A 26,662-nucleotide genomic window follows, 5' to 3' on the forward strand; every position below is an offset into this window, starting at 1 on the left:
AGCCCGAGTCGCTCCCGGGCCGCCACCCCCGCCCACCCCGAGTCGTTCCCCGGGCCCTCCCGCCCCTGCCGGTGTCTGTCTTTGACCACGTGAAGGCAGCCCCCGCGGGGGCCCTCAAAAATTGCCGATGGCGACCGTGTTCCGACTCGTCACGGCGCGGTATTGGGAAAGGTTTTCAACCAGCAACGATCGCGCCTCGGGTTCCCCTCACGGGCTGCGATACTGCCACTGCGCAAAGCTGCCGCCCCACCGGCCCCCCGCCGCCGTGCTCAGAGCGCGCCGGCGCGCCACCGCGCGCCCACAGCCCGCGCTGCCGCTAGCGGCGGGGGGGGGGGTCGCCGAGGGGCAAGCGGCGCGGCGCGGCGGCGGCGCACGCGGGGGCCGCCGGGAGGCCGGTATGGTAATGGCCGCCGCGCCGGGGGCCCGAGCCGGGGGGGTGGGCCAAAATCGCCCATCTCCGTGCCGGGCGGGGCGGCCCCCCAGGGTGAAACGGGGTTTGCCGGGCCCGGGCTGCCCTCGCCACCCCGGTGGCACCGAAGCGAAGTCACCACCCAGCCATGTGAAAACGCGTCTAAACCCTTCAAACGTGCACTGACAGCCTACGGGTCACGCAGACTCACGAAACAGCCAAAAAGGGGGTCGTGCCCCGCACCTCCGCAGGGTCGGCGCCGCGCAAGCCGATGACCGCAAAATTGCACACTGCTATGTACAGGCTCGGGGTCTTCCGGACTTTGAAATAACTGTAAAAGGCAAGAAAAACGGATTAAAAATTCCTGAACTAATTAGCAATAGCTATTTGGAGAATGCATTTGAAAAGCAGTCCAAATGATTAGAAAGCGCCCGTTGTGCATAAGAGAGGTGAGCATCTACTACCGGGCTGCTACCCTACAGCAGCCTGGACCTCCTCCTATTTATTTGTTCTTCAAAAACATAAGACTCCTTTGAAAAAACCAAACCCCTTATTGCCAGGCAATGCGTAGAGTTTATCCCGTGACTGCCGTGGCAGCCCCTGCGCCAAGCAGAGGCACAATCGGTTCCTGCACGGAGTGCACGGTGGGCAGGTCAGCACAGCCCTGGGGTTGAAAACCAGCTGCGGGGGTCAGCTCTGCAAAGTGCCGCGGGCCACATCTGCACAAGCACTCAGAGGGTCACCGCGAGTAGCCGCCCCTGCCCGCTCCACGCTTAGAAAGGAGGATCTGCTGGATCAACTGGAAAACACTGGAAGAAATCCCTGCCGCTAACGAGGCGCTGCGGGGTGGGACTAATCGGCACGGTTCTGCCAAGGATGGCTGCTGATGCACCAGCTCACACCCGCTGTGAGATGGGCCCTCAGCCCCAGCACTCCCCGCTTCCCCCTGCCAGCTGTCAGGTTCCCTTGGGTGCGCTCACCACACCAGCAGAAACCCACCTCCAGCAAAACAGGCACGGCAAACGACAGACTGGGCCCAGGAAGGAGCTGGTGAGCTGCACGACCTGTACAAGCCCTTCAGTGGCAACGAATTTGACACCAAAGTGGCCTAGGTGTCTGACTGTGCCCTGGGAGAGGTCCAGCCGGATCAAAGAAACAACCGCCCTCTCGTTTTCCATCCATGCCTCTGCTGAAAGCTGTGCAGAGATCCTTGTCCCATGCTGACCTCTTGGGTTTTACCTGGCCACGCTAACTGCAGCGGGACGGACCACATTTTCATTATTCGCCCATCCTTGCTGCCACAGGCCCTTTCCACATCTTTCTCCCAAACCTTTTTCCTGTCATCCCGGATGTGCTTAACTATGAACATCAGACTGCCAGACAGGCCCACCTCTCCTGGGGCCAAATGTAGGTACCGGAGGAAGAGTGCCAGAACAGGGCGAATGCATCAGCCCAGCGTACTGTCACAGCCCCCAACAACGGCCTGGGGGGTTCCTGAGCTAGAAGCGGTGTCTTGAACAGCCCTCAGCGGATTTTTCTTCCATTATTTGTTTAGTCACATTTTAAGCCTAAAACCTGTTAGTATCAGTGAAAAGAAAGTGCATGCTTTTATAAGGACAAGCATCTACAATGCATTTAATCAACGCTATTCCTTGCGTTGGTATCAAATCAAATCTGATTTTATTCTCGTATGTTTCCTGGAGGGCCGCTAGGAAGCTCTTAGCGCTGTCGGTTTGACTTCGTCGGGTTTCAGGACGGCGGGTTTTTCCTCCTCTGCAGCACGGAACGGCCGCCCGCGCTCGGGGCGCGGTTTCCTTGCGCACTACGTTTCCCAGGAAGCCCCTCTCCCGGCAGCCAGCCCCGGCCTTCCGCCGCCGGGCCGCAGCCGCACGGAAGGTGAGTTCAGGCGTTTTTCACCCTATCGCTCCTGTCTCATTACATGCCTTCGGTTCGGCTGTACCCCGCTCCCCACGTCATTGTTACAGCAAAAGAGGCTCGGATGACGCGAGTGTCCCTCTGAATTCCTGGCCTGTAACCATCTGTAGGAACCTGTTTATCTTCTACCTTAAACCTGCCTGATCTCCTTCTGTGGAGCATCTTGCATGCGTGTTAAAAACAAACTCTAGCCTCGGATCTTGATAGGTACGTTTAAAGAGTATAGTATTATATTATATATATACATTGTGTATAGCAGTTGTTATTTTTTAATCTGAGCACTTTCATTTTAAAAGCAGTTTTGCATTTCCCAGGAAATGTTCTGTCCTTTTTAAGTTTCTCTCCTACACTGTCCTACTTCTTCCCAGCAGCTCTCAAATGTATCTGTTATTTTTAATGCTGGGCCTACCCATTGCCTTCTCTCTCGTGGGCCAACCCATATTATATCTCTATTTCATTCCCTCTCAAAACGTTTCCTTCTCGGAGATCTTTTGATGATAAGGGACAGGAATAGAGAATTTGCATCAGTTAAAGCAATTTAAATACCGTCAAACTGGCTTAACAGCCTTTGGGGAGCATCATGATAGAAGTTATTCTCAAAGCAGATTACAGTTTATTGGGAGACTTTGTCCCTTCTAATTAATTCATTCGGAAAATTAAGCCTCTTCAGAGGGAATGCCCAACACAGCTCCTGCTAAACAACAAAACAAGGCAAAAATCATTGCAAACAGAATCCACTGCTTAGATTTAAAAAGCAATTCAGACTATGGAGGAAGTCCAGTCTTCCCTGTAATTCAACTGATGATGACGCAAAGCCTTGAGATCTGGAGGTTAACCGAGACAAATCTACTCTTTGCAACTAGCATCAATTTAGTAACACGATACTTACAGTTGAACACTCAAACTTTAAATGTATTTAAATATTGCTCCATTTACTGTAAGAACTGGTACTAGAGGGGGACCGGGGACTTGAGGCAAAGCAATTTGGACACAGCAGGAGTCTAAGAACCATCCAGGCACTGAAGCACAGGTCATCAAAAGTTCTTAGGTGCCAGCCTTTTAGACAAGCTAGCTCACCGCTTGAATACCCCGACTTTCTCAGAGCTGCCACAGATCTCACAGGCACTGCAAGTTTCCTGTAGGCAGCATTTATGAAACCGCCCACGTGCTTTAACCATTTGACAGCAAACAAGCTGCACAGAGCCCTCCCTCAAACCACTGCCTGTAACACCTGAAAGGGATCTGCTCCTTTGTGGTGTTACAGGGATCTGCTCTGCAGAGGACTCCCAGTGAGACCTAGTCCCTTAGGTGTCCTCCCAGAAATTCCTGGTGGTGAGGGCAAAGTGGGCATGAGTCTGCATCCAGGTGTCCCACATTACCAAGCAAGCTTTAAGCACCAGACTATCTGGGGCCTGTTGCAATCACTCCTTAGAAATCATCCCCTTTTATCAGTAATTAAAGTCCTTCCTCCATCTTCCAGATCTCATACAAGGCCCTTTGCTAAGGGAGATAGTGGGAGGGAGAAATACCAGACAACCAATTCTTGGTACTGTTGCTTTCAAAACTTTTTGTACTTTGTATGCAAAACCATAGAGAGGCCAGAAAAAATAGTTTTAAAATAGTGAAATGGAGAAAGGAGAAGTACAGACTGCTAGAAAGACCAAACAAAATCAAAGTCCAAACCTATCCACTCCTGTCACAACAGTCCTGCACACAATTCCAGGCTACTTGTCAGCAAAGCTATCCTGCCTGTCCCCAACAGGGCATGCCGTTCCTCCCTTAAAGCAGGATATCCCTCCCATTCCTACCTGCCAGGCAGTTGTTTCTGCCCCCCACACATTTGGGTGATCCCTTCTCTCTCAGCAAAGCCCCCTGTTCCTGCTGGAGAAGCAAAGCGGTACCCCTCCACGGACTCTGGGGAGGTGGCACCCACAAAGGAGGAGGTGCCAGAGGCATTCAGGCAGTGTACTGATCATCTTCAGTCCCATTTCAAGGCCTGCTCTGCACCAGGCCTTTATAAAAAACCAGGATAACCAGTCAAGGCCTTTGTCCTGAAAGAGCAACATTTCAAGGTTGTTCTTCTCTCCCTTCCCACAACACGTGCAAAGGATGGGGTAAATAGAAAGGACTGATTTGGAGCAGGCAGAATGTTAAAGAAAACAGAGCGAGGGTCTCTTCTGGGGAGGAACCAGACACACCAGCTGTACAGTGTCTCGGGGTGGGGTGCTTGGCCATTTCTTCTCTGCCCTGTTGCACATACCTGGGAAAAACTCTGCATGCTCAGAGTCTTTCTGGGCTCTTTGGAAGTCCTCCTAGGCAGCCATCCTTCACACAGAATAGGAGAGCAGGAATCCTGCGAGTCAGGTTGTGCTAACTTTGTCCTTGTACCTTGAGCAGTCCTCAGTGTTGCCCTCTGTGAAAGGGACATACAAACGCTGTCCTCGGACAGTGGGCTTTAGTTAACATTTCCAAAATAATTTGTGTTTCTTTACTAAAAAAAAAAAAGAGCAAAGAATACTTATCAGCATAATTTTCCAGAGAATCCCAAGAAAACGGAATTAAGGACATGCTCTTTGCTTTCTTTTACCTGCCATGTGTTCTGTTCTTGGCTTTTAGCTGAACATGTTCTCTGCCAGGAAGTTGTCAGGAGTTTGCAGAGCCACCAGATCCCATCATTTCAGATCCCATTCTGTATCCAGGAACTCTCCAAACTTGGCTTTCGTGCCAGCCTGTCTTCCCCCAGGTCCCGTGGAAGTAGAGGAGCTGCAGCACTTTGTTTCCAACTCCAAGAGGCTGTTTGTAATGACTGGAGCTGGAATCTCGACTGAATCGGGGATCCCAGATTACCGCTCTGAAGGTGTTGGGCTTTACGCCAGGACAGGCAGACGGCCCATCCAGCACGCTGAGTTCGTTCATAGTGCCAGTGCCCGGCAGCGGTACTGGGCAAGGAACTTTGTGGGCTGGCCCCAGTTCTCCTCCCACCAGCCAAACACAGCACACCTGGTACTAAGAGACTGGGAGAAGCTGGGGAAGCTGCACTGGCTGGTGACCCAGAACGTGGATGCCCTTCACACCAAAGCCGGGAGCCAGCGCATGACAGAACTGCACGGCTGCACGCACAGGTACTCTCTCTTGGCAGAGGGAGGATGGCTAATCCTCTGGTCTCTCGTTCAGGGCGACTGACAAGCAGGTGCCGTGTTAGCTGCTGAGAAAGGAGGCAAAATGTCGATGCTATGTTCCTGGAGATGACATGCTCAAAGGTGGTGTTGGGCTGGGGTGGAGAAAAAGATCACAAAACAGTGCTGTTCACAGCACAGTATTTAAGAAACATGAACACCACTCCATTTTTTTGGAGCGTTATTTGGATCATTTCCCTTGGAGCCTGCATCAGTCAGAATGCCCCCTTTCCTTGCTACAGCGAATGTCCTCTTAGTGAAGAGGACAAGGGGATCCTGACGATGCAAGGATTATCCAGGGCTAAGCAGAGTGGATAGTGCCAGAAACGCACAGGGTGAGTGGACTGCAGAGGGACCACCACAGTCTGGCTGCGATCACCCAAAGTTCGCAGAGGAAAAAGCACAGCCTGAACTGGGAGAGGGGATGCACGGTAGGGTTCAAAGTGCTTCCTCTAGAGCATTCCTACAAAGCAACAATCGGAGGTAGACAGCTCCTTGACCTGTACTATTGGGTAAATAAATGTGGATAATGACAACAGACCTTCCAGGCCTTCTAAGGAGCAAGTTACAGACTCCAGATCTTCAGCTGAACATGAAACTCTCCATGAAGACTTTGCTCTGAATTTCAGGGTTTTCTGCCTGGCCTGTGGAGACCAAATCTTGCGCTCTGAACTTCAGGAGCACTTTGAAGCTCTGAATCCTACCTGGAAAGCTGAAGCGTTCGGTGTGGCTCCGGATGGGGATGTTTTCCTGACGGATGAACAGGTGCGTAATTTCCAAGTCCCAGACTGCCGTAAATGTGGTGGAATCCTGAAGCCCGACGTGACGTTCTTTGGAGACACGGTGAGCCAGGAAAAAGTGAATTTTGTGCACCAACGCCTGGCGGAATCAGATTCCATGCTGGTGGCAGGATCCTCTATGCAGGTAAGTAGGTCTTCCTCCCACACTGCATTCCTATTTCTGTGCTACTCTGCCTGCAACAATCCTTGGTCCCACAGTTTAGGTCTACTAATTGCTTGTGGATCAAAACAGCCTCTCCAGAGCTTCTTTGTATTTTATTTTTACTGTGGTTGGAATCTGGCTTCACAGTTGGCCTGTTTGGGCTTCTCTACTTCATGCTGGGCCAGTCTACTTCATGCTGCTATAAATAACTCCATCCACACATTCAGACCTTTCTCTGCTGCCTCCTCCATCATTGTAGGTTCGCAGTTGCCCATAAAGCCAAGACACCTGATACAATTCAGTCCTGCAGAGATCACCACCCCACATTTTTTTGCTTGAATTTTTTGGCCTTTGGCAGCTTTCTAGGCCTCATGGCACACTGCGTGAAACACCAGTTTAGGACCTCTAATTCCTAATTAAATTCTGCAGAAGAGAACAGAAATATCTCTGGTTGCTGCTTAGGATAGTCCTTTGTGTCACAATGCGTTTTCTCCATTAGCCTCTTATCTATAAGGTAAAGTAGTTTAGAAACCCCTGTCGTTTAACCCGTGGAAGCTTTTGGAATAGAGTTTGTATAAGAGAATTTTTTCCAGGAACAAGTTCTATTACATTAAAAAAAAAACCAACACCTCCCAGAACAAGATAAAACTAAGGCTGCCTGATTGTGATTCTCTTGGCTTCAGGATACTGGAGACAAATTCCTTGAGCTTGCACTTCTTAAGCTTATAATCCTTTGTACAGGAATGATTGAAATGCCTTAGGTTCATTCTTGTACTACCTAAGTTGGGTCACGTGAGAACCATCAAAGTAGAAGCATTTAAGTACCTATGATAACTAATAAAAACTGCTGCAGAGATTTGCTAAAAGACAAGGACATTTCCCTTCAATGTACTATAAAGTTTCAGTTTCTGTGAAACTGCAAATCCTTCACTGACAGAGGTTAAAAGCTGTTCTTTTCTGTGCACTCCCGAATGAAGAAATTTCCTATCTGAATTAAGTGTAGTTGACTAACACAGCATGTACATACAACCTCTTCTCCCACTGCCAACAGCAACTGTTTTACTTTCCTTACTCCTTTCTGTCGCTCTTCTTTTGCCTAAGCTGCCAGTAATTTTGTCTTCTGGTATTCCTGCAGGTATACTCTGGTTACAGGTTTGCTCTCGCCGCCCAGGAGAGGCGGCTGCCAATTGCGATTCTTAACATTGGGCCCACAAGGGTAGATCACTTTGCATCCTTAAAACTGAATTCCCGCTGTGGAGAGCTGCTGCCTTTGATTGTTGCACATGACCCAACAAGCTGAGCTTCAGTAGCTATTGGGTGTAAAAGTATTTCTACAAGGTGAGTACCTTCCCTGGTCAGTCACCTTACAGGGTAAGAAGTTGGATTCCCATCAGATGCTAAGACTGAGATGTGCTGACCAAAAATACGTTCCTACAATGTGCACCAAAACGTGGCTGTAAATTTTCATCTGTAACTGGTATACTCTGATGGGCCATGATACGGTTTCCCATGATCATAAACAAAAAGCATACTAAGTGCTAACACTCCCAGAAAATTGGGCAAGAGTGGCCAGAAGACTCAGCAGTGTTGAGTTCCAATCCATTTGTCACAATCGGAAAGCTACAGGGGATTCATCTGCAGATTCAGAGAAACTAATCAGCACTGTTGCCTTTGCAACTGACAATTCAAAGTCCTGTGCCTGGTTGAATTGATCCAGCTAATCCTAATCAACACACTGCTCTTTAAAGTCATCGATTCCATCTATGAAGCAGCTTTTTCCCTCCACTCCTGCAGGACTCATCATCTCAAAAGGTGAAAACCTCAATCTAAGAGGCAGCTGTGAGATCCAATGCATGGCCCCTGATGACACCAGGAGAGGGCAGCAAACCTCGTCATGACATGACAAACATGTCAACCTGACCAGTTTTCTCCATTGAAACCATCTCCACTTACCAGGAAACAGGAGCATGATGAAAAAAGTACTTTTCTGCCTTACCTTGCCATTGTAAACCGTGCCTTTCCTTTTCATTCACTGTGACAGAATAATCAGACTACCATATCTGAGAACAAAATACCTTTCTTATAGTTGTCCCCAGAGAAGAATGAGAGAGAGGGATTTTGACCGAGTAACTTGAGGCTATAGCACAGGAGGGCAATGTGGAAAACCACGGTATCTGCTGGAGGATCCAATACCACCAGCCGTCAGCTGTGGAGTGTGCAAAGAAGAAAAGGAGGCAAGAGGAACTGCAGTTGTCATTAAAAAAAAAAAAGGTTCAAAAAAGAAGCTGAAGAAGAATACTGCTTTTGTAAGAGGCTATTTGAAAGCACAGATTGACGTCTTCTAGCAAGGACGGGAAGTCAGCATTTCTCTCAACTGTCAGTTGACAAGCTAAACTGCTTACAATCTGAACCCTTTAAAAATTATATATTGTTGAGATGCCAGAGGAGTTACTTTAAGCTAATCTTACCAGCACTGCTTTCAGCGTGGCTGCTACATTTTCCAGAATGCATTTTTTGAAGATGTTACTTAATTAATGAATAGCGAAGTAGTGAATTAAAATTGTTTCCAAGACTGATACTATTTACTTTGTAATTTTCTCTCCCTCCTATGATTTATTTAAGCACAGTCTCAATAGCCAGTTGAGATTCATTTTTTCCATTGCAAAAATGCAGGATGTAATTACTAACAGCTGATGAATTAAGAGAGAAATACAATTAAATCTGTACAATAAGTCTCCCTCAGGAGGTAATCTTAAGCTATTAATAGATGTAATTTTCCACACTGCTAACAGGAGATCCAGCACTACTGGGTAACCATTTTTTGTTGATCCTTAGGGTGGTAACATAAGACATATTAAACCATTTATGGAGTAGAAGACAGAATCTTGCCCAGAGTAGAACGCTAAATTTTTGACCCGACCTTCTGCATGAATCTACCGCTCCCCTTCTGGCTATGAGGGAGATTAATTGTTGGGGTCTTCCAAATGCCCCAGTCCTACTCTCCACATAACATCTCCTGTATTAATATTTTGACCAGAACTGTAACAAGCAGTTGGAAGCAACGATGCCAGAGTCATCTGCTAAAAGGTCAAGTAGCAAAGCAAGGACAACCGACCACGTGATGAAAGTTCTTTTTTGCTTTGTTGTTGATTCAAATCCATGCTAGGCAGGAGCAAGTAAAGCACAGAATCTAAGGGATACTTAGGCACCCAATTTCTGCAGAAGGTAGAGGGAATTAAGATACTTAACGTGTTTCAAGATTTGGCTATTATGAGGGGGAGGAGAGACGGCTCTCAGAGGAGAGATGGCTTCACTTAGAAGCCAAGCGAGATAAGTTCAGGACCCATACCTGCATTTTGCTCTCATTTCATGGAGATCCCACTTTCCAGCGAGTCAGGTATCTGCTGTTTGGTAGTGAAGAAAGCTCACAAATGTCACTCCATCTTTAGCACAGTACAGCTGTCCTGCTAACCAAAGCTTTTGCAGAAATCATTGCTAACACATAGCAGAGTCTCCACACACAGCCAAGGAGCTTGCACAGAGCGTTTATTTGCATAGGTTTTTCCATGTAAGAAGAGACATTTATGCCTCCTTAGGAGCCTAACTAAGGCTGCATGTCTCATTATCTCTGTCATCTTCTGCACCACCTTGAAACTTGCATGACATAGGTGTGTTAAAAACAGAGGCTGCAGGTTTAGTGCCAGTAGAGCCAGCATTTTGAGAAGGTGTAGGAGCATTGCCAAAAAGTCTAAAACAAGAAAACATTTCCAGTGAGGACTTGGCATTAGCAATGTGACAGGTAACTAAACCTCCCACATCTATCCCTGCCTCTTCTCCAGTTCAGCAGCTGAGCCTGTGGGAGAGGAGTCAGAGTGTCTCTTCAGCACCACTGATAAATGAGTCATGTTAGCCTGACCCTTCACTGATTACACTACATACTTTTAAGTCACTAGGACAATGTAAATGAACATTTACAGTATATATTCTGTGCATGGTTTATTACTATATGTTAATGAGCATATATACAACAAGTATACGAGGCTGAGACGAAGGAGTTCCTTTTTTTTTATGCTAAGCTGATCCAGCACTACTAAAATTGACTTCTCGTAGAGCAGGATCAGAGCACTTCACCTCTTAACATGTTCCCCAAGACACTATTGAGCAGTAAGTTCGCTCAACTGAGAAATACCAGAGAAAGCCTAAAGTTCCTACACCAAAAGCCAGATCTGCACCACTCCAATGCTGATTGACACCTTCCCCTGTCACTCCCTGGGGACTACTTGTGTGGGAAGATGCAGTGCAGAGAGATAACAGCTATCAGAAGATAACTATGTCATTGCAGGTAACTAGCAAAGACCTATCCCGAGAAGTTCGTGTTTCTCAGCTTACTGATGTAGTTACCAGCCTGGTGGGAGTTACAGAAACCTCCAGGGTTGAATGCTATAGGATGCGAATTAGCCGTGCTGTGGGAAAACAACAAACTCAGTAAAAGAACCGACCTAGTGTTCAGCTTTCTTCTCTCAGCCTATGCAGAATTTGCAAGGGAGGAGGGTTTTAAAAGGGGGAGAAATATTGTTCCTAAAAGACTAAACAAAAGGGCAGTAATCTTTGTGTTACTGGCTGAAACTAACAGAAAAAGTGTGTTACAGAGCCTGAGCAGTGTTCTCTTCCCCATAACCAGGAAGGAAACGCAGTTCCTTTCCATCTACCTTGTCTGCTTTAAGCCAGCCTTATCCTCCACATGATTCAATCCTCTCCTACCTTTTCTGGCTCACTGTTGTTAGACCAGTCCACCAGTATTTTAGATCAGGGCTTGAAGTCGTAGCTGTGTCCATCTATGGGTGGCAAAAGTACACATCAGACAACAGAACAAGGACTTTTTTTTACCATGAAATTAACTGAATCAACAGCTTATGCTCTTCCCTTTTTTTAACAGCTGTTAAAAAAGCTACTAGGCCAAGCTCCTGAGGTTTGGATAGAGGAGCTGAGAGTGCCTTATAATGACTTTTTCTGCCACTCCTCTGGAAGTGGAGTTGGAGTTACCCAAAGCAAATAAAAGGTACTTTCTATTTGGCAAATCTTGTCTTTGTTTCTGGGCAAATTCTCAGAGCAAACTTTGTAATCGAGTCCTGCAGCCTGGGAAAGGTATTTCTCATACTGTGCTCCAGTGAGGGCAGCACAGACTGCAGATGGCCCAGAGGACTTGTGCCTGGTGGGTATGGTGTAAGTGCAGCCTCCCACATCTTACAGTCAGATTGCTCTTACTGACAAACCTGCTTATTCGCAACTTCTGGAAAAGGACCGAAGACCCTGGGCATGGTGAACTTGGGAGGTTCAGGAATCTTGGAGTGACGGTGACTAGATCTACCTTCTAGAGTGTGCTCCTTCCCCCGTGACTGCCTTGGATGTCGCCCTTTCCCAGTCTTTGCAGCTGTGAGGAAGAAAAAAAAAAAAAGTATTTCAAACCAAGTTCAAACCAGTAAGTGCCAACTTACTGGTTTCCTCAGTCTATTCATTCAAAACTCGGAGCTCGGGCAGGACAGATGGAGCCTTCCTCTCGCGTAACCCATCCTAGGGCAGCCCCAGGTAAACAGCAACTGAAAGCAACAGCCCTAGGAGGCTGTCTAGAGTCAATGGGAAAGGAATGAGGAGGGTCTCAGCCAAATGCCTGAAGTCAGAGTTTCTTATCACTACACCCAGCCATTCTCTATAGTGTCTCAGTGCAGGGTTTTTGAAATCTGAATTAACTTGGCCTTAGCAATTGTGGTTTTAAATTACAGAAAATAGTGGTGAGAGAGTAAATTTACGATAGAGGACTGCCTCTCCAGTCCTACTGGTCTGGCCATTTTCATCACTGATAGATACTGTGAAAATATCTTTCAGATGCCAGATTCCTCCTGGTTGATGCTTTCTTTCTGTAGGGACAGGAAATTCTGGTACATGGGCTGTTAAACAGCTTCGATTCGTTTGGTTGGAGCCCTAAAAAAGAGGCGGATGATGCATTTCAAATCCACAAAGGAGCCCATTAATCCTTTTCCTCCTATTGTATCAGTGAGGTCTTCTAACTGCAAGGGTCCCCAACAGGGGCTGCACAGCTGACTGCTCTATCACTTACGCACCCAAGTCCTGGCAGATGCAGGAAATCATGCAGGGGACACAGATGGACAACAAGAAATTCATTCCCACTCACCCTGATAGGACAATCAGGCAAGTAGGTGACAATTACTAAGGCTAAAAATAAGAGGCAGCGGGGAAGGAAAAAGCATTTTGTGTTAGAGGGCCTCATGATATAGAGCTGTGACTTTTACACACTACAGGCAAGCAGTTTTGAGTGAATGACCCAAGTGCTGCTTACCCTTGCCAAGACCCAGACAACATATGCAAGCTTCAGCATATGCAAATCAGAAATGGTGCCTTTTTACTAATAAAAGAGGATTTCTGGGACATTCTGCTATTCCTTTGTCAGAAAACTCTTGCAATAAAAGAAATGTATAGAAAGATTTAGACACATGCTGCACCCAGATTTCCAGCATGATCCCACATCTTCACATTGGCAAGGGCCACGGAGAAGAAAATCCAACTGGACTCTGTAATACTAAAGACAATATCTGCAACAACTCAATCTGTGCCCCAGAGTTCATAGTCTGACACAAATCTCTGCTGGTGGGAGGGCGGCAGTGCTTGGCTCCTCGCTCAAGCAGGTGGCATATGACAAAAATCAGATTATGACCCTCCCCTATTTAGCACTTGGCATGACAGAACTTAATTGGGTTTAACAATCGACTCCTGTGCCTGGGCACAGAACTGACCATGGCTGCAGCGAGGCTCCTCGTCTCTCTGTGCACCTACTACTACTACAAAAAAGAAGCTGTGCCTGCAGGTAAGGAAAGCTGGAGGATCCTCAGGAAATTAAGGCTATCACACAAGTGGGATTAAGGCTGCCTTCTCACTGAGATGAGTCCCTTTGTTGGTTGGGGAAAACAGCACTGGAGCCAAGACAAGAAGCAAATGCTTTTTGATGCGTTTTCACAGCTTAGCATGAAGGGGAATAATAACCTCCATTTATTGAGTTGCACACAGCCAAATGGGTTGAAGACAATTCCTAAAGCTCTGCCAGATTTATGGTGATTGGCCCTTTCAGTCAGAAGGAAATTTGGAGCTGTGAAGAGCTGATCAAAGAGGAAAGCTTGTTTTAAAGGGGGTGATGAAACATGGAGCTCATGGCTCATGAAAACCACGCAAAAAAATCCAGGAAATAAGTTTTATGCCCTGCAAAATGGAAGATAAATCAGATGTCTTGCAAAGCAAGTGAGTATGTTTCTGTTATAGAAACTTGCAGTTGCAGCAAGTGGTTTCTGCTCAGATGGTGATAAAAAAAGAGGGACATACAATACTGTGTCCAGCAGCAAAACAGTTGATCTAAACATCTTCTAAAAAAGACCACAGAATGCCAGCCACCTTTCTGGTGCTTTCCCTGAGTCCTTCTGCAATTCACACTGGCAGTTCCCATGGTGAGAAGCATCTGGGAGCGGCGAGCAAGGCCGAAGGGGCATTTCAGAAAGGTGTGGGCTGAACCCCTCCTCCCACCAGCACCCTCCAGTGACCAGAAACCAGTAACACTGAGTGGCCTTTCCCTCTCCAGCTTGTCCTATTACACGTAACCCTCTGCTGAAGCAGTCGACTAAACACGCTTAGGCTGTTACCAAACCCACAATACCACTACTTCTCAGTTACAAAAACAAGACAGTGCTTGCACGCAGCATTTAGCGGATGAATCATCTCAACCACTTTACAGGGAAGGAGGTATAGCTACCCATAACAGACAGAGAAGGCCTTGCCCTCCTTTTATGGCACATACAACTGGGATGCAGAAGAACTGGAGTCAGCAGTAGTTGCCCTACTAGTCGCTGCAGCAATGCTACTGCTTGGTGTACAGGGGAAGGGAGCAGAAGTCCCTCCTACCCACCTCCCCCTCGCAGATACAGTGTGGGGGAAGCGTGTGCTAGTGACAGGCTAAAAAGCACAGGGAACAAATAGCTATGAGTTCACCTCATCCTCACTGCCAAGAGCCAACAGCAGTTCAAGGAGGCAAGGATGCACGACAGAGCAATTAAATCAACTGAACATTTAGGTTTTTTCTAAACAGAAGTATGCAGTTCAGCTCAATGGGGCACAGACAGCTGAGCATCTAAACATTTGCTCAGGAAGCCCTCACATCTACGCAGTCAGGGTCAAGACCCATCCTTGTACACACCGTTGCAAGCCATCACCTCTGCTCCCTCACTTGTAACACTCTCCACCTATATTCAGTTCTTTTCACATAATCTTAAAAACACTTCTCCTGTCTATTACGCTAGGATAAATTGGATCCTCTCCTCTGCTGTACAAACAGCCACAGCAGAAACATCATATTTGTATACAGTGGTATTGAACCTGCTCTTTTCTCTCCAGGTGGCAAAACAGTGTCTGGCTCCGGGAGCAAGTTCTGCCAGGCATGTTTTAGTAGACATGAGCAGTATAACACAGTCCAGAAAGTCACTGAAAATGTCAGAGACAAGCTGGGTAAAGGTTTTGTTCCAGTCCTCAATAAACAGTCACTGGTCTCTCAAAATTACCAATAAAAAAAGTATTCTGAGCCTTGTTCAGATCTCCATACTGCCTCTGTCTTTCCAAGCACTACTCTCCACAACAAAATAGTGTAAGACAGGGTGACCTAAGAGTCGTATATGGGTCCCCATTCCTATGCCAACAGCAAGAATCTTAGCATCCCACCAGTGGGCCCAGCGACGGCAGAGTTTGTGGAGCACTCTCTTTAATAGCTAATTATTTCACTCGATACCAGCAGAGCAGAGTGGCTGGCTTTGCAGGATTGCTGCACATCACAGACGTCTCCGTGCCTAGCAGGGTTGGCTATTCCCAAACTACAGCTTGGTGGGGTACAGGAGATTTTTGGTGTTACGCACGCAGCGTAAGTAGCACAGTTCCTCACATCGGGGCACGCAGGTGCTGTCCAAGGAGCTGCAGGCCAAGGACGCACACCACAGGGGCTGAGCCAGCCGATGGAGTGGGGAGGGACCTTCAGCAGTCCGCAGCGAGGAGAAAGAAGCAGGGAAAAGCAGATCTGCAACAGCTGGCACATAAGCCACACGGGATCTGATTTATTGCTCCATAAGGGCCTTGCCCCCAGTGACACCAAACTGCAGGAACAGTGCTGAATAGGAATAATTGCCTAACTTCTGCACAGGCCTATAGATACCTACTATATGGCCTGGAAACCAAAAATCAGCCATTCAGCTTGGAGCCAGAGCAGCAAATATCAAACAGGGACCTCAGTCCCTCTCCTAACTTGTGGGAGTTTTCAACAGCAGTAAGTTCTCTTACTGAAAAGAAAGTCAAAGTAGTATTTTTGATTAATTGGGAAGGGTTTGCAATACCCTTCCCTGAATGTGGTGTTTTCTGTATCTTGTCTGCGGAATGCTCTGGCAGTAAAAGGTGCTTTCGAAATGCTGGATATTAATTACGCAGAAGTGTTCCCCCGTCTATTCTAACAGACATTTCTGCTCCAAAAGATGCATATTCTTTATGTCTCCTATTTTCTGAGGCATCCAGCCCCAGAGGCAACAGGATAGCCAACAGGCACACAGCAGATCCAAAGCAAAGAGGAAAACTTTGGTAGTGTTGCCCAGGGGACAGGGCACTAGGCTTGGAAGGATGAGACCAGGGTGAATTCTCAGTCCTTCGATGAATTCAGAAGTCACACTGTGACATTCAGAAAGCCACTTCGCCTCTCTGCATCTGTTTTCCATAACGTAATAGACATAATACTGTGGCCCTTTTTGTAAGGTATTCTGAGGTCTACTGAGAAAAACCATGAAAGAGATGGTAGATAAACAGTATCACTATTCTCCCCAAGATGTTTCCTGAACGATCAGGAACAAAACTGTTGTAGGAAGGTGAAAGGCAGAGTCAAGCCAACTGGGGTTTAAAACCACTGTTCCAGATACAGATGATATCTGCAATTCTGTGTGCAGCCCACTGTCCTCTCCCTTCCCGCCAAGGAAAGATACCCAATTACCACATTCTGCACTTTTTCCCTTCTGCATCACTAACTAGACAGTGGCAGAGAAGAAGAAAAGCAGAGCCTGCGAGGAAGAACAACAGTACAAGTGTCTAATACTGGTCTCCAGGCCCACATGGAAACTGAAACACAGTCATTACCACGAGCATAGTTGTTTGCTCTCTGCATGTCTCGTCTTAGCTGGAGTACTCTCTCTTTCATCTCTGCAGTGTCCATATAGTTAGAGTAATTCAGCTCGCCCTGCACAGCCTGAAAAATCTTGGCCTAGAAAACAAAAATAGAGGAAAGGAAGGTAAGGCACTGAGATTTCACTTCTGCAACATAAGCCCACAGAGCCACCACCGCTCCAGCATCTCACAGGCCAGCTGCAGTGGCTGCGGTGTTGTGTAGGGCTTCAGAGCTCCCATGCTTGCTGAGCACAGGGATACCTTGTACTTCAGCTACTCTGTTTCTGGTCTTGGAACAGAAATACAGACCGGCGTGGCAGATCTTCACACACTCTTTGTACTCCCCGTAAGGTGGCAGTAAGTCAGCCCAAGCGATACTGGCCTGCTCTTAGACTCTGCTTTCCACAACGTTCCTCAAAGCCCTAAAAAGCACCTCTGCAACAGCACAACCCCTTCAACCCCCCTGCCTCTGCCATTGCCTAGGGCCTGCCACTTCACATTATGTGGGAAGATTCCCTAGATATTGGGCTCACTCGGGGGGGCTGTTTAAATCTAGTTAGGTCTTTCGCACCACCAAAGCGGCACGTAAATGAGAAGCATGATCAAGGGACCAAACATAAGTGCAGGCTTATAAAAATCTGTATGGAGTAAGTCAGATATAGAGTTTATCATCTAGGGAATGCAATCATGCCCCAAATGCTGGATGCCAGGAGTAGGTATGCTACTCACCTCAAATCTGGAGAGTTCCTACTACAGGGAGAATTTATACCAACAATTTCTGAAATGCTTCCAACTGCACCCCAGCTGTCTTCCCCGCTTGTGATGATTTTGCTCAAAAGTACAGTGTTTCTTCTAGACAGTGACGGTATTTTACTTTTTTATCTAGAATGGGATTTCAGTAACATTTACATTTACTTAGGACCTTTACTGCTCTACAAATAATAATTTCAGAATCTAAGCTGGTGTGTGAGGACAGGAAACCTCATCTTGCACTTCCAGCCCTAGGAACGTTTCATCTTAGCTGTATAATGGAGTGCATCCAGGATTCTCAGCATTTCTGTGTAGGACCCCAAGAGCTCAATGTTTCCAGAAAATCCATGCACACAAACACCCGAGGAAAAACAAGCAACAAATATTGGTACAAAACTAGGACTCAGACTGCCTTAAGATGGAGTATCTGGCTGAGACACACAGTTTTCTTTTGTTTTTGTTTTTTTTTTAAGAAAGAACAAAATGCAGTTCACCATCCTATCTCATTATTATCCTAATACCCTCAAAGATCCAGTGACCTTCACTAGGAGGGCATTGCAAGTACCTTCAGATAAGATATCAAGCCAGCTTCTTCTTTCTCCATCTGTTTCTGCTTTCTCAAAGCCCTCTCGCAGATCCATGGGTTCTGCTCCATGTTTGAGTACAGTTCATGCAGGCATTGTTGAGTGTAGGACAAAGACTGCTCCTCAAAGTCCTCTAAGGAAATCAGCTTGCAAAATGATATACTGAGGGGATACTCGCTGTCACACTCATCCAAGATCTCCATTCTGTACCTGACCAAAGATGACAGGGCAGGCTGTATGCTCTCCTCCGGCTGGTGGAGGCAAGAGAGCCATTTCCCAGCGATGCACCAGGGCCTTCCTCCTGCCCTGTCAGCAAACAGGGACGTGAGCAGGCCCTGCCACCGGAGCTCACCGACACCCTCCTGAGAGCCTCTGCCGGTAAAGCTGCACCAAGTCTGGTGGAGGCCTTGGCAGGCCCTTGTCAGGAGAGGAAAGCTGGGGCAGATGCTGTCCCCCAGAGGGGCTCCCTGCCCTCCCCTGACCTCCAGGGCAACGCTACCTCTTCCCCTACAGCTCCGGGCCAGGAACGGCGCTAGGCAGGAGGCGGCCTCCCCAGGGTAAGCATATATGAGCAGTGCACAGCCAGACAAATGGCTCCAGCCCCTCACTCAACCGTGCCCCCGATGCCCACCCACCAGAGGGGCAGCTGCCCTGTAGCCCACGCGTGGGCAGCCCGAGGAGCAGCGCCTCCCCGCCACGCTCACCGGGAGGGTGAGGGAGGGCAGCAGGGCCGGAGGAGCCGCCGTGAGGCGACCCAGGAGGGAGCGATCTGCCCGGCCGCGGGCACCTGAGGGGAGAGGCGGGACCGCGCCGGCGGGGCGGGGCGGGGCGGGGCGGGGCGGGGCTGCCCGCGGGGCGCACCTGCTCGCCGCCTCGCGCCCGCGCCGGCCGGGCGTCCCCTCCCGGCCCCCGCCGCGTCCAAGGCCCAATCAAACAACGCGGGGACGGGGGCGCTGCCCGCGCCACAATGGGCCGTTGGCAGGGGGGCGGGGCCTCCCCTCCCCGCCCGCGCGCCGGTCCCCTCAGCGCGGCGCGGGCGGGAGGCGCGAGGCGCGCGGCGTTCGTTGCGAGGACGAGAGGAAATGGCCTCAAGTTGCGCCAGGGGAGGTTTAGGCTGGACATGAGGAGAAATTTCTTTACTGAAAGAGTGGTCAGGCCTTGGAACAGGCTGCCCAGGGAAGTGGTGGAGTCACCATCCCTGGGGGTATTTAAAAGACGTGTAGATGAGGCGCTTAGGGACATGGTGTAGTGGGCATGGTATGTTGGGTTGACGGTTGCACTCGATGATCTTAGAGGTCTTTTCCAACCTTAACGATTCTGTGATTCTATGATTCTATGAGGCGTTTATTAGTGAGAGGTGGCCGCGGGCCCACGGCCGCCCTGAGGGCGGGGGGGCTAGTTGCAGTATTTCTCGGTGTCCAGCCGCCTGTGCTCGGGGTTGTAGGGCGCCTTGGCGAAGCAGAGGGCAGCGGCGCGGTCGCAGTTGCAGATGAACGTCTCGCACTTGTTGGTGTCTGGAGGAGAGAGCAGGAGCGGTCAGAGCCCTCACCGGGCGGGGCGGTGACTCGGGCAGGCGCTCCTGCTGCCAGGGCACAGCCCGTCCGCTGCTGCCATTGTTTTGAGGGGGTATGTGCTTCTCCCCGCTAGCCCTCTGGCCCCACAGCTGCGTGCTGCAGCCCAGCAATCTCCTTGCTCCCACCTTCCTTCCCGGCAGTTCCGTTTGCCGGCCCGTCTGCTGTTTGTCTCCATTCCAGAGCCCTGTAACAGCTCCACCGTCACATCAGAGATGTCTGGCAGAAGCTGTGTAACACTCCCCAGTTAGCACGCTGGTCTCTTAAATGCTGCCATTAAGGGGACTCCCAGAAGAGTACCACAGGGACGCGATCCCCTGAAGAGGGGACAGGCTTCCCTACGTACTGCGATACCATATATCTTCCATAAACTACAAATTGTGTGCTATATGGAGAATATTCACTCCGGTGCCCATGTGAGGTGCCCCGTTTCTAACAACCAGCCCCCTGGCAGGGACTTGCGCTGCGCCTTCCTGACGCAGAAGCGTCGAGTGTGACGCAGCCCGTTCCTTCGGAAGAGAGACGGGAGTAACGTTTGAAGCAGAGTGACTTGGAAGTGGACGTACTGTTACACGTAATCTGCCCACTGGAGCAGCTGAAGCTGTACGACTTTGTGTAGGGGTTGTCCACGAGGAATCTGCATGATTCTAGTTTCTTTGCCTGTGAGTAGCAGTCATCATGTACCTGACAGCACCTGGGAAACAGGGAGGAAAAGGTCAGAAAATACCAGAAATGCAAACTCAGTGACCTGCAAGGCATGTAAATACGCTAGTATTGCTTTGACAAGGCACTGAACAAAAGAAAAAAAGATACCCGGTGATAAGAGAGAAGGCGCAAAGGACCTCAAAGGGACACGGTTCTGCCAGCTAATGGTCCAAGAGGTGTCTGATGCACATGTACTTACTGGAGCATCTTCACAGAGTTGTCCATTGGGCCCAGGGAAAGCAAAAGACAGCATTTACCGAATGCTCCGCGTCAGCGCCGGGTAGCTGAAGAGCTAACAGCTGACACAATTCACTGCATCTTGGCTATCAGTCTTGTGTGATCTCTAAACTGCCCAAGGCACGTCTTTGCATTTTGCAGCTCAGGCCTGCACGTGTTGATGGTCGTGCAGTGGGCAGCATGCTCAGAGCTGCGTCCGGGCTGCTGGCACAGCACTGCTGCAAAAAAAGTGCTGGAACAAGTGCAGTTTAGCTGCCGCAGAGGAGAAAACAGAGTTGTTGGGATTATATTTTATCTTAGTAATAAGGCATCAAGGTGTGATACTACACAACCTTTTTTCCTTGAACCAGCCTTTGAGAGAAAGCTACATTCACAGCAGCCAGAGAGTTTTGCGGACATTTGTAGGCAGGGCCAGCCGAGATGCAGCTGGCATGCAGAACTGTGAAAGCACAGGCAAGGAAAGAGGTTTGTTAAAGCAGAGTCTTATAAACCTGTCAAGCTCATCCACTGGTGTCCCGCTGCCTCCGAAGCCGCAGTAGCAGCCGTAGTCAGCAAATTCCAGCACAGGACGGCTGTCCGGAATGGTGCATTTGATCATTTTGCGAAACTCCCACAGGGCCCGGGGTGAGACAGCGGCGCTGGCTGCGCCCACTGAGGAGAGACGCAAAGGTTAGAGTTAGGCATGGTGTTACCGGTGCTGGGGGGTGAGCGCACCTACGCACCAGACAGCAGGAAAAGCAGGGCCAGGGACTTCATTCTCTGAGGACTGGACAGAGACACCGGTGCTAAAGAAAACGCGGCTCTTTATACGACAAGCTCACCTTGAGATGGGTATGAGATAAACAAGCCAGTATTTATGTTACTAAATGCAGACTTCTTCCATCGGAGGCTGTGGGCAGCAGGCTGTGACGTGACCAGTTGAAGGCCAGTGGAGTTAAATCTCTGAAAGCCAGGAAGGCAAATATTTGCACTCTGGATTTTTGCTATTAAATTCTTTTAATGCTATTATTAGAAGCCAGCCTGAAAGATCTGGACATTTTTAAGGGCTCTCTATTAAAAAATATAGCAGTGTGGTAGTTAATGTTGGAAATCGCTGGCACGCTACTATCCATCCTACTAACACTGGCATCCTCTTTTTATGGCATCCCACTTACCATTAATCCTGTATCTCTCCATGGATTCTCCTGGCCTAATTCAGAGAATAAGGTACAGGTTGTCCCTCAACCCAAATGACAATTTGGCATGAGCTGAACTGAAAAAAATTCAAGCTGTTTTTTACTTTGAAACCGTAGAGGAGGAGGAGGTACTACTAGGCGAGAAACAGGAGCCAAGCAACCTGGAAAGCCTCTGTATTTGGCTTAAACAAGGAATAGTGTCTGTTTTTACACGACCTGAAGGGAGTTACACTGAAAATCATAGAATCATAGCATGGTTTGGATTGGAAGGGACCTTAAAGATCATCTAGTTCCAACCCCCCTGCCGTGGGCCTGGAAGTTTCAACAGCCACCGCAGACCCCAGAAGCTCAGAGACAGCAGTTTCTCTTTCTCCAGCACCAAAGCAGAACCCAGTTAGGCCCTTTGGTTCTCTGTGCCAAGACGTGAGGCGAGTTGGGAACTTTGACCTGAGATCAAAAAATGGGTAAGAAAAAGCTTCCTGGTGTCAGCCAGGGGTAAGTCCGAAATACTGCACTCGTATTCAGACCCCAGAGGCTCCAACACTGTCAGGGCTACAGGTCGGCGTTTTTACACGCTCAAGATACAGATCCTAGACTGCTGACTTGATAGTGAGAGTCTGCATTGACGTCTAAAGCAGCAAGCAAGCCTTCAGTTTTTAGGAGCAGGGGAAGAGGCAAAGCCCACCTTTCCGCAACGGCCTGATATACCAGAGAGCTTATTCAGGAAGCTCAGGGTTCAGCACCCTTCAGTAGGTTCAAATGCACGTTTCTATAAGGGACGACGAGGACATCTTCCCCCTCATAGTGGCTGAAACCATGCCGGGGTGCCATAGCATCCGCAGGATGTTGACGTATCCATAGGACATCTAGTTAAAGGTAGACATGCTGATGAACAACCAGAACCATTCCGACCTTTTGATCTCTCACAAGCTCTCCGATTCTCTGGGATTCCCCACTCACAGGCTGGCTAAAGCCAAACAGATGCTGAGTTACAGATTCAAGATTCTTGTGTCCTAACAGCGAGAACATTGAACACTAAAGGCTGATGTAAAGGACAGTCCATACCACAGTTAGTTCAGAAACAAGGATTTAATCTTTTGCCCATAGATCAATCCGCTGACTTCCCCTTCAATATCCATTTAAGTGCTCTCTTTCTCCTTTGCTACTGTGGCCACCTTTAGTCTTTTTTTTATTACTTCTCTGTTCTCTTACCTGTGAACCTTAAAACTCTGTGGTTCCTTTTTCCTCGGTTCTCAAGGTCTGATTTATTATTGATGTTGCCAAGAAAACTTCCAATAAACTGGCTTTTTTAAGTCGCAAATCAAAAATACTGTCATATCTTGGATTTCATACATTTTAATTCAACAAGAGGATTACAAGTGTGGGAAAGTGAGCATGTGAGCATGACAAGAGTGCCTCATGAGAAAAATGCCAGCAGGGTAAAGATTTTTCCACCAATGCTATTTTTGGTTTCCCCCAACCTGTGCTGCATACAAAGCCGCTGGTCCTCAGTGTGCTTGTGAGGACATCCCAACTTACAGCTGGTTCTTAAACTTACAGGCTTGAGCCTTAGATTATTTTTAAGAATTTTCTATAATGAAGAGCTGCTGCACAGGGCTCCCCACCCTACACTGTTACAATTTGCCTTTCTCTTGTAGTATTGACTGTTAAGGACTTTTCTTCCCTTCCAGTCTCTACATTTTACTTGCTTAGATCTAGCCTCCTTGGTCCACCACAGTCATTGAAGCCGGAGCATCTGAGCCAAACCTCTAAGCACCACACTACCTCCTCCTTTCTTGAACCTACAAATGTCTACGCAAAACCTCTGTAACGCAGAGAAAAGACACGATCTCTATTAAAATCAGATCTGCCTCGCATTATAAACTGGGCCACTGCCAAAGCCTGGGAGCAGAACAGGGTCGGAGCCTTGCCTGGGCCTTTTATCCTAATGGCAGGATGCGACTCCTGCCAGGTCCAAGTTCACCTGGAATCTCCTCCATTTGAAAACCTCCCACCCCCAAAAAATGACAGAGAAGGACAGTTTTCAAATAATTTATTAGGAATTTAAAACTGAAATCTGGAAAAAGGGTTACAGGTGTGGAGAGAACAAACATTGGAGTGTAATAACTTACTGGCTTAAAAACACAGCTTTATTTCTTTTAAAAAAAATGCCCACCCTGAAACCGGAGCCCCAGCCTCCAGGCAGTGGCAGCACTGGCCAGAGAGTGAATCGCAGCCCAGCAGCAGCACAGCTGGCCTTGGATGTCTGGAGGGGGCACGGAAGCAGTTCAGCGCATATACCAAGAGGGAGGAAAGCGCTGTCCGCAGACCCAAATTTGAAGTATATAGAATAAAAATAAACCCAATAAAATGCAGCTCTTCTTTAATTAGGAAATATTTAAAAAAACAGACATACAGACTCTTGTCTCAGTAACAAAAATTATTGCTTTGTGTTTTCAGTACTAATCTGTTAAGTACCCTCTTACCTAAACAGAACTCTCCAAACGCATCGCCCAGGTCAGGACAAGCTCCGGCAGACGGGGAGGGATGGAAGAGAAGAAGGGCCCTGTGGGCACTGTGGCCCTCCCAGTCCTTTTCTAAACGCCCCTCTCCCTTACAGGGGCTCAGTTTGGGGGAAGAGAGGGAATGATTTTTAAAACTTAAGATGAAGCTGTTATTTCCCTGGGAAAAGAGTTTGGCTGCATCTTAATAAAAGGCTTAATCACCCCCCTTACAAGGTCTTTGGTTCACTGGAATCCAGACCCAAACCTGCCCCGTGTACTCCTGCGGCAGGCTTCCCCTGGCAGCGTGCTCGTTAGCAGGGGCCTGGGCCACGCCAGGGGCAGGCCCCCAGGTTCTGGAGGAGGGAGCAGATCACCCCTGCACAGGACAACGGACAAATTCCCACAGTCTTCAGAACACAGAGTAAAGCAAACGGGAAGCTGCAACTCTATAATTCATATAATCCCTGAGAAGCCCTTAACCCGCCCCCAAATCACCACCCCAACGCTTTTCTCCCCCGCTAATGACTCCCCAACCCAGCGCCCTGCCCTTCAGAGAAGGGCCACCCAAATCTCCCCCTGGCCCTGGCCGACACCCCTTCCGATGCCCTCGCCGCCGGAGGAGGATCCCCTTTCCCAGGAAACCTTGACACAAGCGATAGTGTTTGGAGAGTGAATTCCTTTCAAAGTAACCAAGACAAGCAATGGCGGTAAAGCCCTTTACCTAAAGCCAATCCAGAGGCTGGCACTACGGAGCCCAGTGATGGAGTCTGTACATCGAGCGATTGGAAGCAGCTTTAACCCGCTCAGCAAAACAGCCGATGGCCGGTACGTCTCATCCCCGCCCCCACCCCCCCTTTCATCTCATCAGAGGTCTTAAAATCTTACAGTAAAAGGTGTACAAAAAAAGAACGGAGTCCTGTCAGGATTCTGCTGGAGAGTATTGCTCACGCTGCGGCACCAAGTCCAGGACCTGGAGCTGCTCCTTGGAGCCAGGCTGCAGGCGGCAGCCAGGTTCAGCTCGCGATATTTACATATTATACAGGAGGAAAAAGAAAACCCCACGTAAAACTAAACCTAGGAAAAAAAAAATTCTTTCAGCTGTAAGGATAGTGTTTTTCACTTAGCAAAATATACATTTGTTTTGTTCCATAGCGATGTCCAACGTTTTCGGATCCTTGGAGTTTCACACTTTTCAAAGCCTCACATTTACAAAACAGAAACAATTAAAAACAGTTTCTTTAAAAAAAAATAGAAATACATCAGTTCCTCTCAGCCTTTGCTCTCTCTGTGTCTCTTTCTTCCCTTCAGAACTGCATTCTTGTTACATACCGTGCTTTAAAAACACTGACGACAACAACAACAGAGTTGAAAATATTCAAAACAGTTTCAAAGCCAAATAAAAATACTCCTCAATAAAAACTACCTAACACAATCACAAAGCCAATTCATAAAATATGTCTACTAGCTCGGGAAAGAGCAAACAACAAAAAGAAGGGGTAGCCCCCAAAAAAGATAAAAAAATAAAATAAAAAAATAAAACTAACAGCTAATAAAATAAATAAAAGAAGAATCGGTGGGCTGGGGGCAAGGAGGGGGGAAGCGTAAACCGTCGGTGGTTAGTAAGAAAGCGAGATGATCTCCTCGGGTTCAGTCCAGTGTGGTCTGGGCAAAGGGAGAGATCAGGGCAGGGCGGCAGGAGCCTGGCAGCCAGCCGGCAGTGTGCAGTTTGATTCAAGAAAACGGTAACCTTGGCTCATCCCCCGAGGCTCACCAGATCCTCCAGCCGCTGTCCTCGGTTAGGTCCCTGGGGAATCTGCGGGACACAGCAGGGGAGGGAAGGGACAGGATCTAGAACAACCAACAGCTGCTCTCGGGGTTTTCTTCCGGCGTGACCTGACAGAAATACCCGACTTGCCCTGCATCTCGCTGGCCCAGCGACGGGGCGTGGCAGGGACGCTTCCGTCTTTGACGGCAACGTGCAGGCCCCGCACGCCGTGCAGCCCGCCCGGGCCTGTGGCACGGCTGGCCCCGGGAGGCTCTGACGAAGCGGGGCCCCGCTGCTTCTCCAGCCTCAGCCCAGTGCAGCCCTGCCAGGCTGCCCTGGGCTCCTGTCTGGACACCCTTCCCTGCAAGTTTTTGCCCTCCTTTTTGAAAAGCTGGGGGTTTTTTAGTTTTAATTTTAAGCCAGCTAACTTCAGCCACGTTTGCAAAGCAAACAGAGTCCATCCGCCAGTTCCCTCTCAGGCCCATCCGAGGACTAGAAACAGAACTGATCAGACTCAGGTTTTCCTTCTGCCCTTCTCCCAGAAAGGAGAGGAAAAACCTTGCCCCCCAGAGACAGCGGTCTCAGCAGCAGTGAGAACAACCAGCTGCACGGAGGAGGCTTCCCCAGCCACGCAGGTGAGCCAAGCTTGTCTCTCAGGGTCACC

At 48.6% G+C, this 26,662-nt stretch overlaps 3 protein-coding genes and 1 non-coding gene across 6 annotated transcripts in view; 1 reads left to right on the forward strand and 3 right to left on the reverse strand.

The window, feature by feature from the left end:
• Window positions 1-99: 99 nt before the first annotated feature.
• On the reverse strand, window positions 100-240 carry LOC142090389 (U4 spliceosomal RNA). Its single transcript, XR_012676514.1, has one exon. It is a non-coding gene; the product is annotated as a U4 spliceosomal RNA (small nuclear RNA).
• A 2,039-nt stretch (window positions 241-2,279) lies between these two features.
• SIRT4 (sirtuin 4) lies at window positions 2,280-9,037 on the forward strand. Of its 3 annotated transcripts, XM_075167311.1 has the most exons (5): window positions 2,280-2,551; window positions 4,961-5,466; window positions 6,150-6,444; window positions 7,598-7,800; window positions 8,257-9,037. In XM_075167311.1, the coding sequence occupies exons 2-4, from the start codon at window positions 4,967-4,969 to the stop codon at window positions 7,760-7,762; spliced, it is 960 nt and encodes a 319-aa protein (XP_075023412.1). In that variant the 5' UTR covers window positions 2,280-2,551; window positions 4,961-4,966; the 3' UTR covers window positions 7,763-7,800; window positions 8,257-9,037. The 3 variants fall into 3 exon arrangements, with proteins under 3 accessions (XP_075023412.1, XP_075023411.1, XP_075023410.1); XM_075167310.1 differs by having other exon boundaries at window positions 7,598-8,714; XM_075167309.1 differs by lacking the exons at window positions 7,598-7,800; window positions 8,257-9,037 and having other exon boundaries at window positions 6,150-6,930.
• A 10,399-nt stretch (window positions 9,038-19,436) lies between these two features.
• On the reverse strand, window positions 19,437-21,310 carry PLA2G1B (phospholipase A2 group IB). Its single transcript, XM_075167094.1, has 4 exons — window positions 21,277-21,310; window positions 21,046-21,205; window positions 20,179-20,306; window positions 19,437-19,555 (listed from the first exon to the last, which is right to left on the reverse strand). The coding sequence occupies exons 1-4, from the start codon at window positions 21,308-21,310 to the stop codon at window positions 19,437-19,439; spliced, it is 441 nt and encodes a 146-aa protein (XP_075023195.1).
• Window positions 21,311-23,765: 2,455 nt separating this feature from the next.
• The window catches only part of MSI1 (musashi RNA binding protein 1), a 31,198-nt gene continuing 28,301 nt past the window's right edge, over window positions 23,766-26,662 (reverse strand). Inside the window, exon 15 of the mRNA XM_075167312.1 lies at window positions 23,766-26,046. The gene's annotated coding sequence lies outside the window, so the exon portion shown is untranslated. The remainder of the gene's footprint in view (window positions 26,047-26,662) is intronic.

Source organism: Calonectris borealis, chromosome 18 (genome assembly GCF_964195595.1).
Source record: "Calonectris borealis chromosome 18, bCalBor7.hap1.2, whole genome shotgun sequence".
Taxonomy (NCBI): Eukaryota; Metazoa; Chordata; class Aves; order Procellariiformes; family Procellariidae; genus Calonectris; species Calonectris borealis.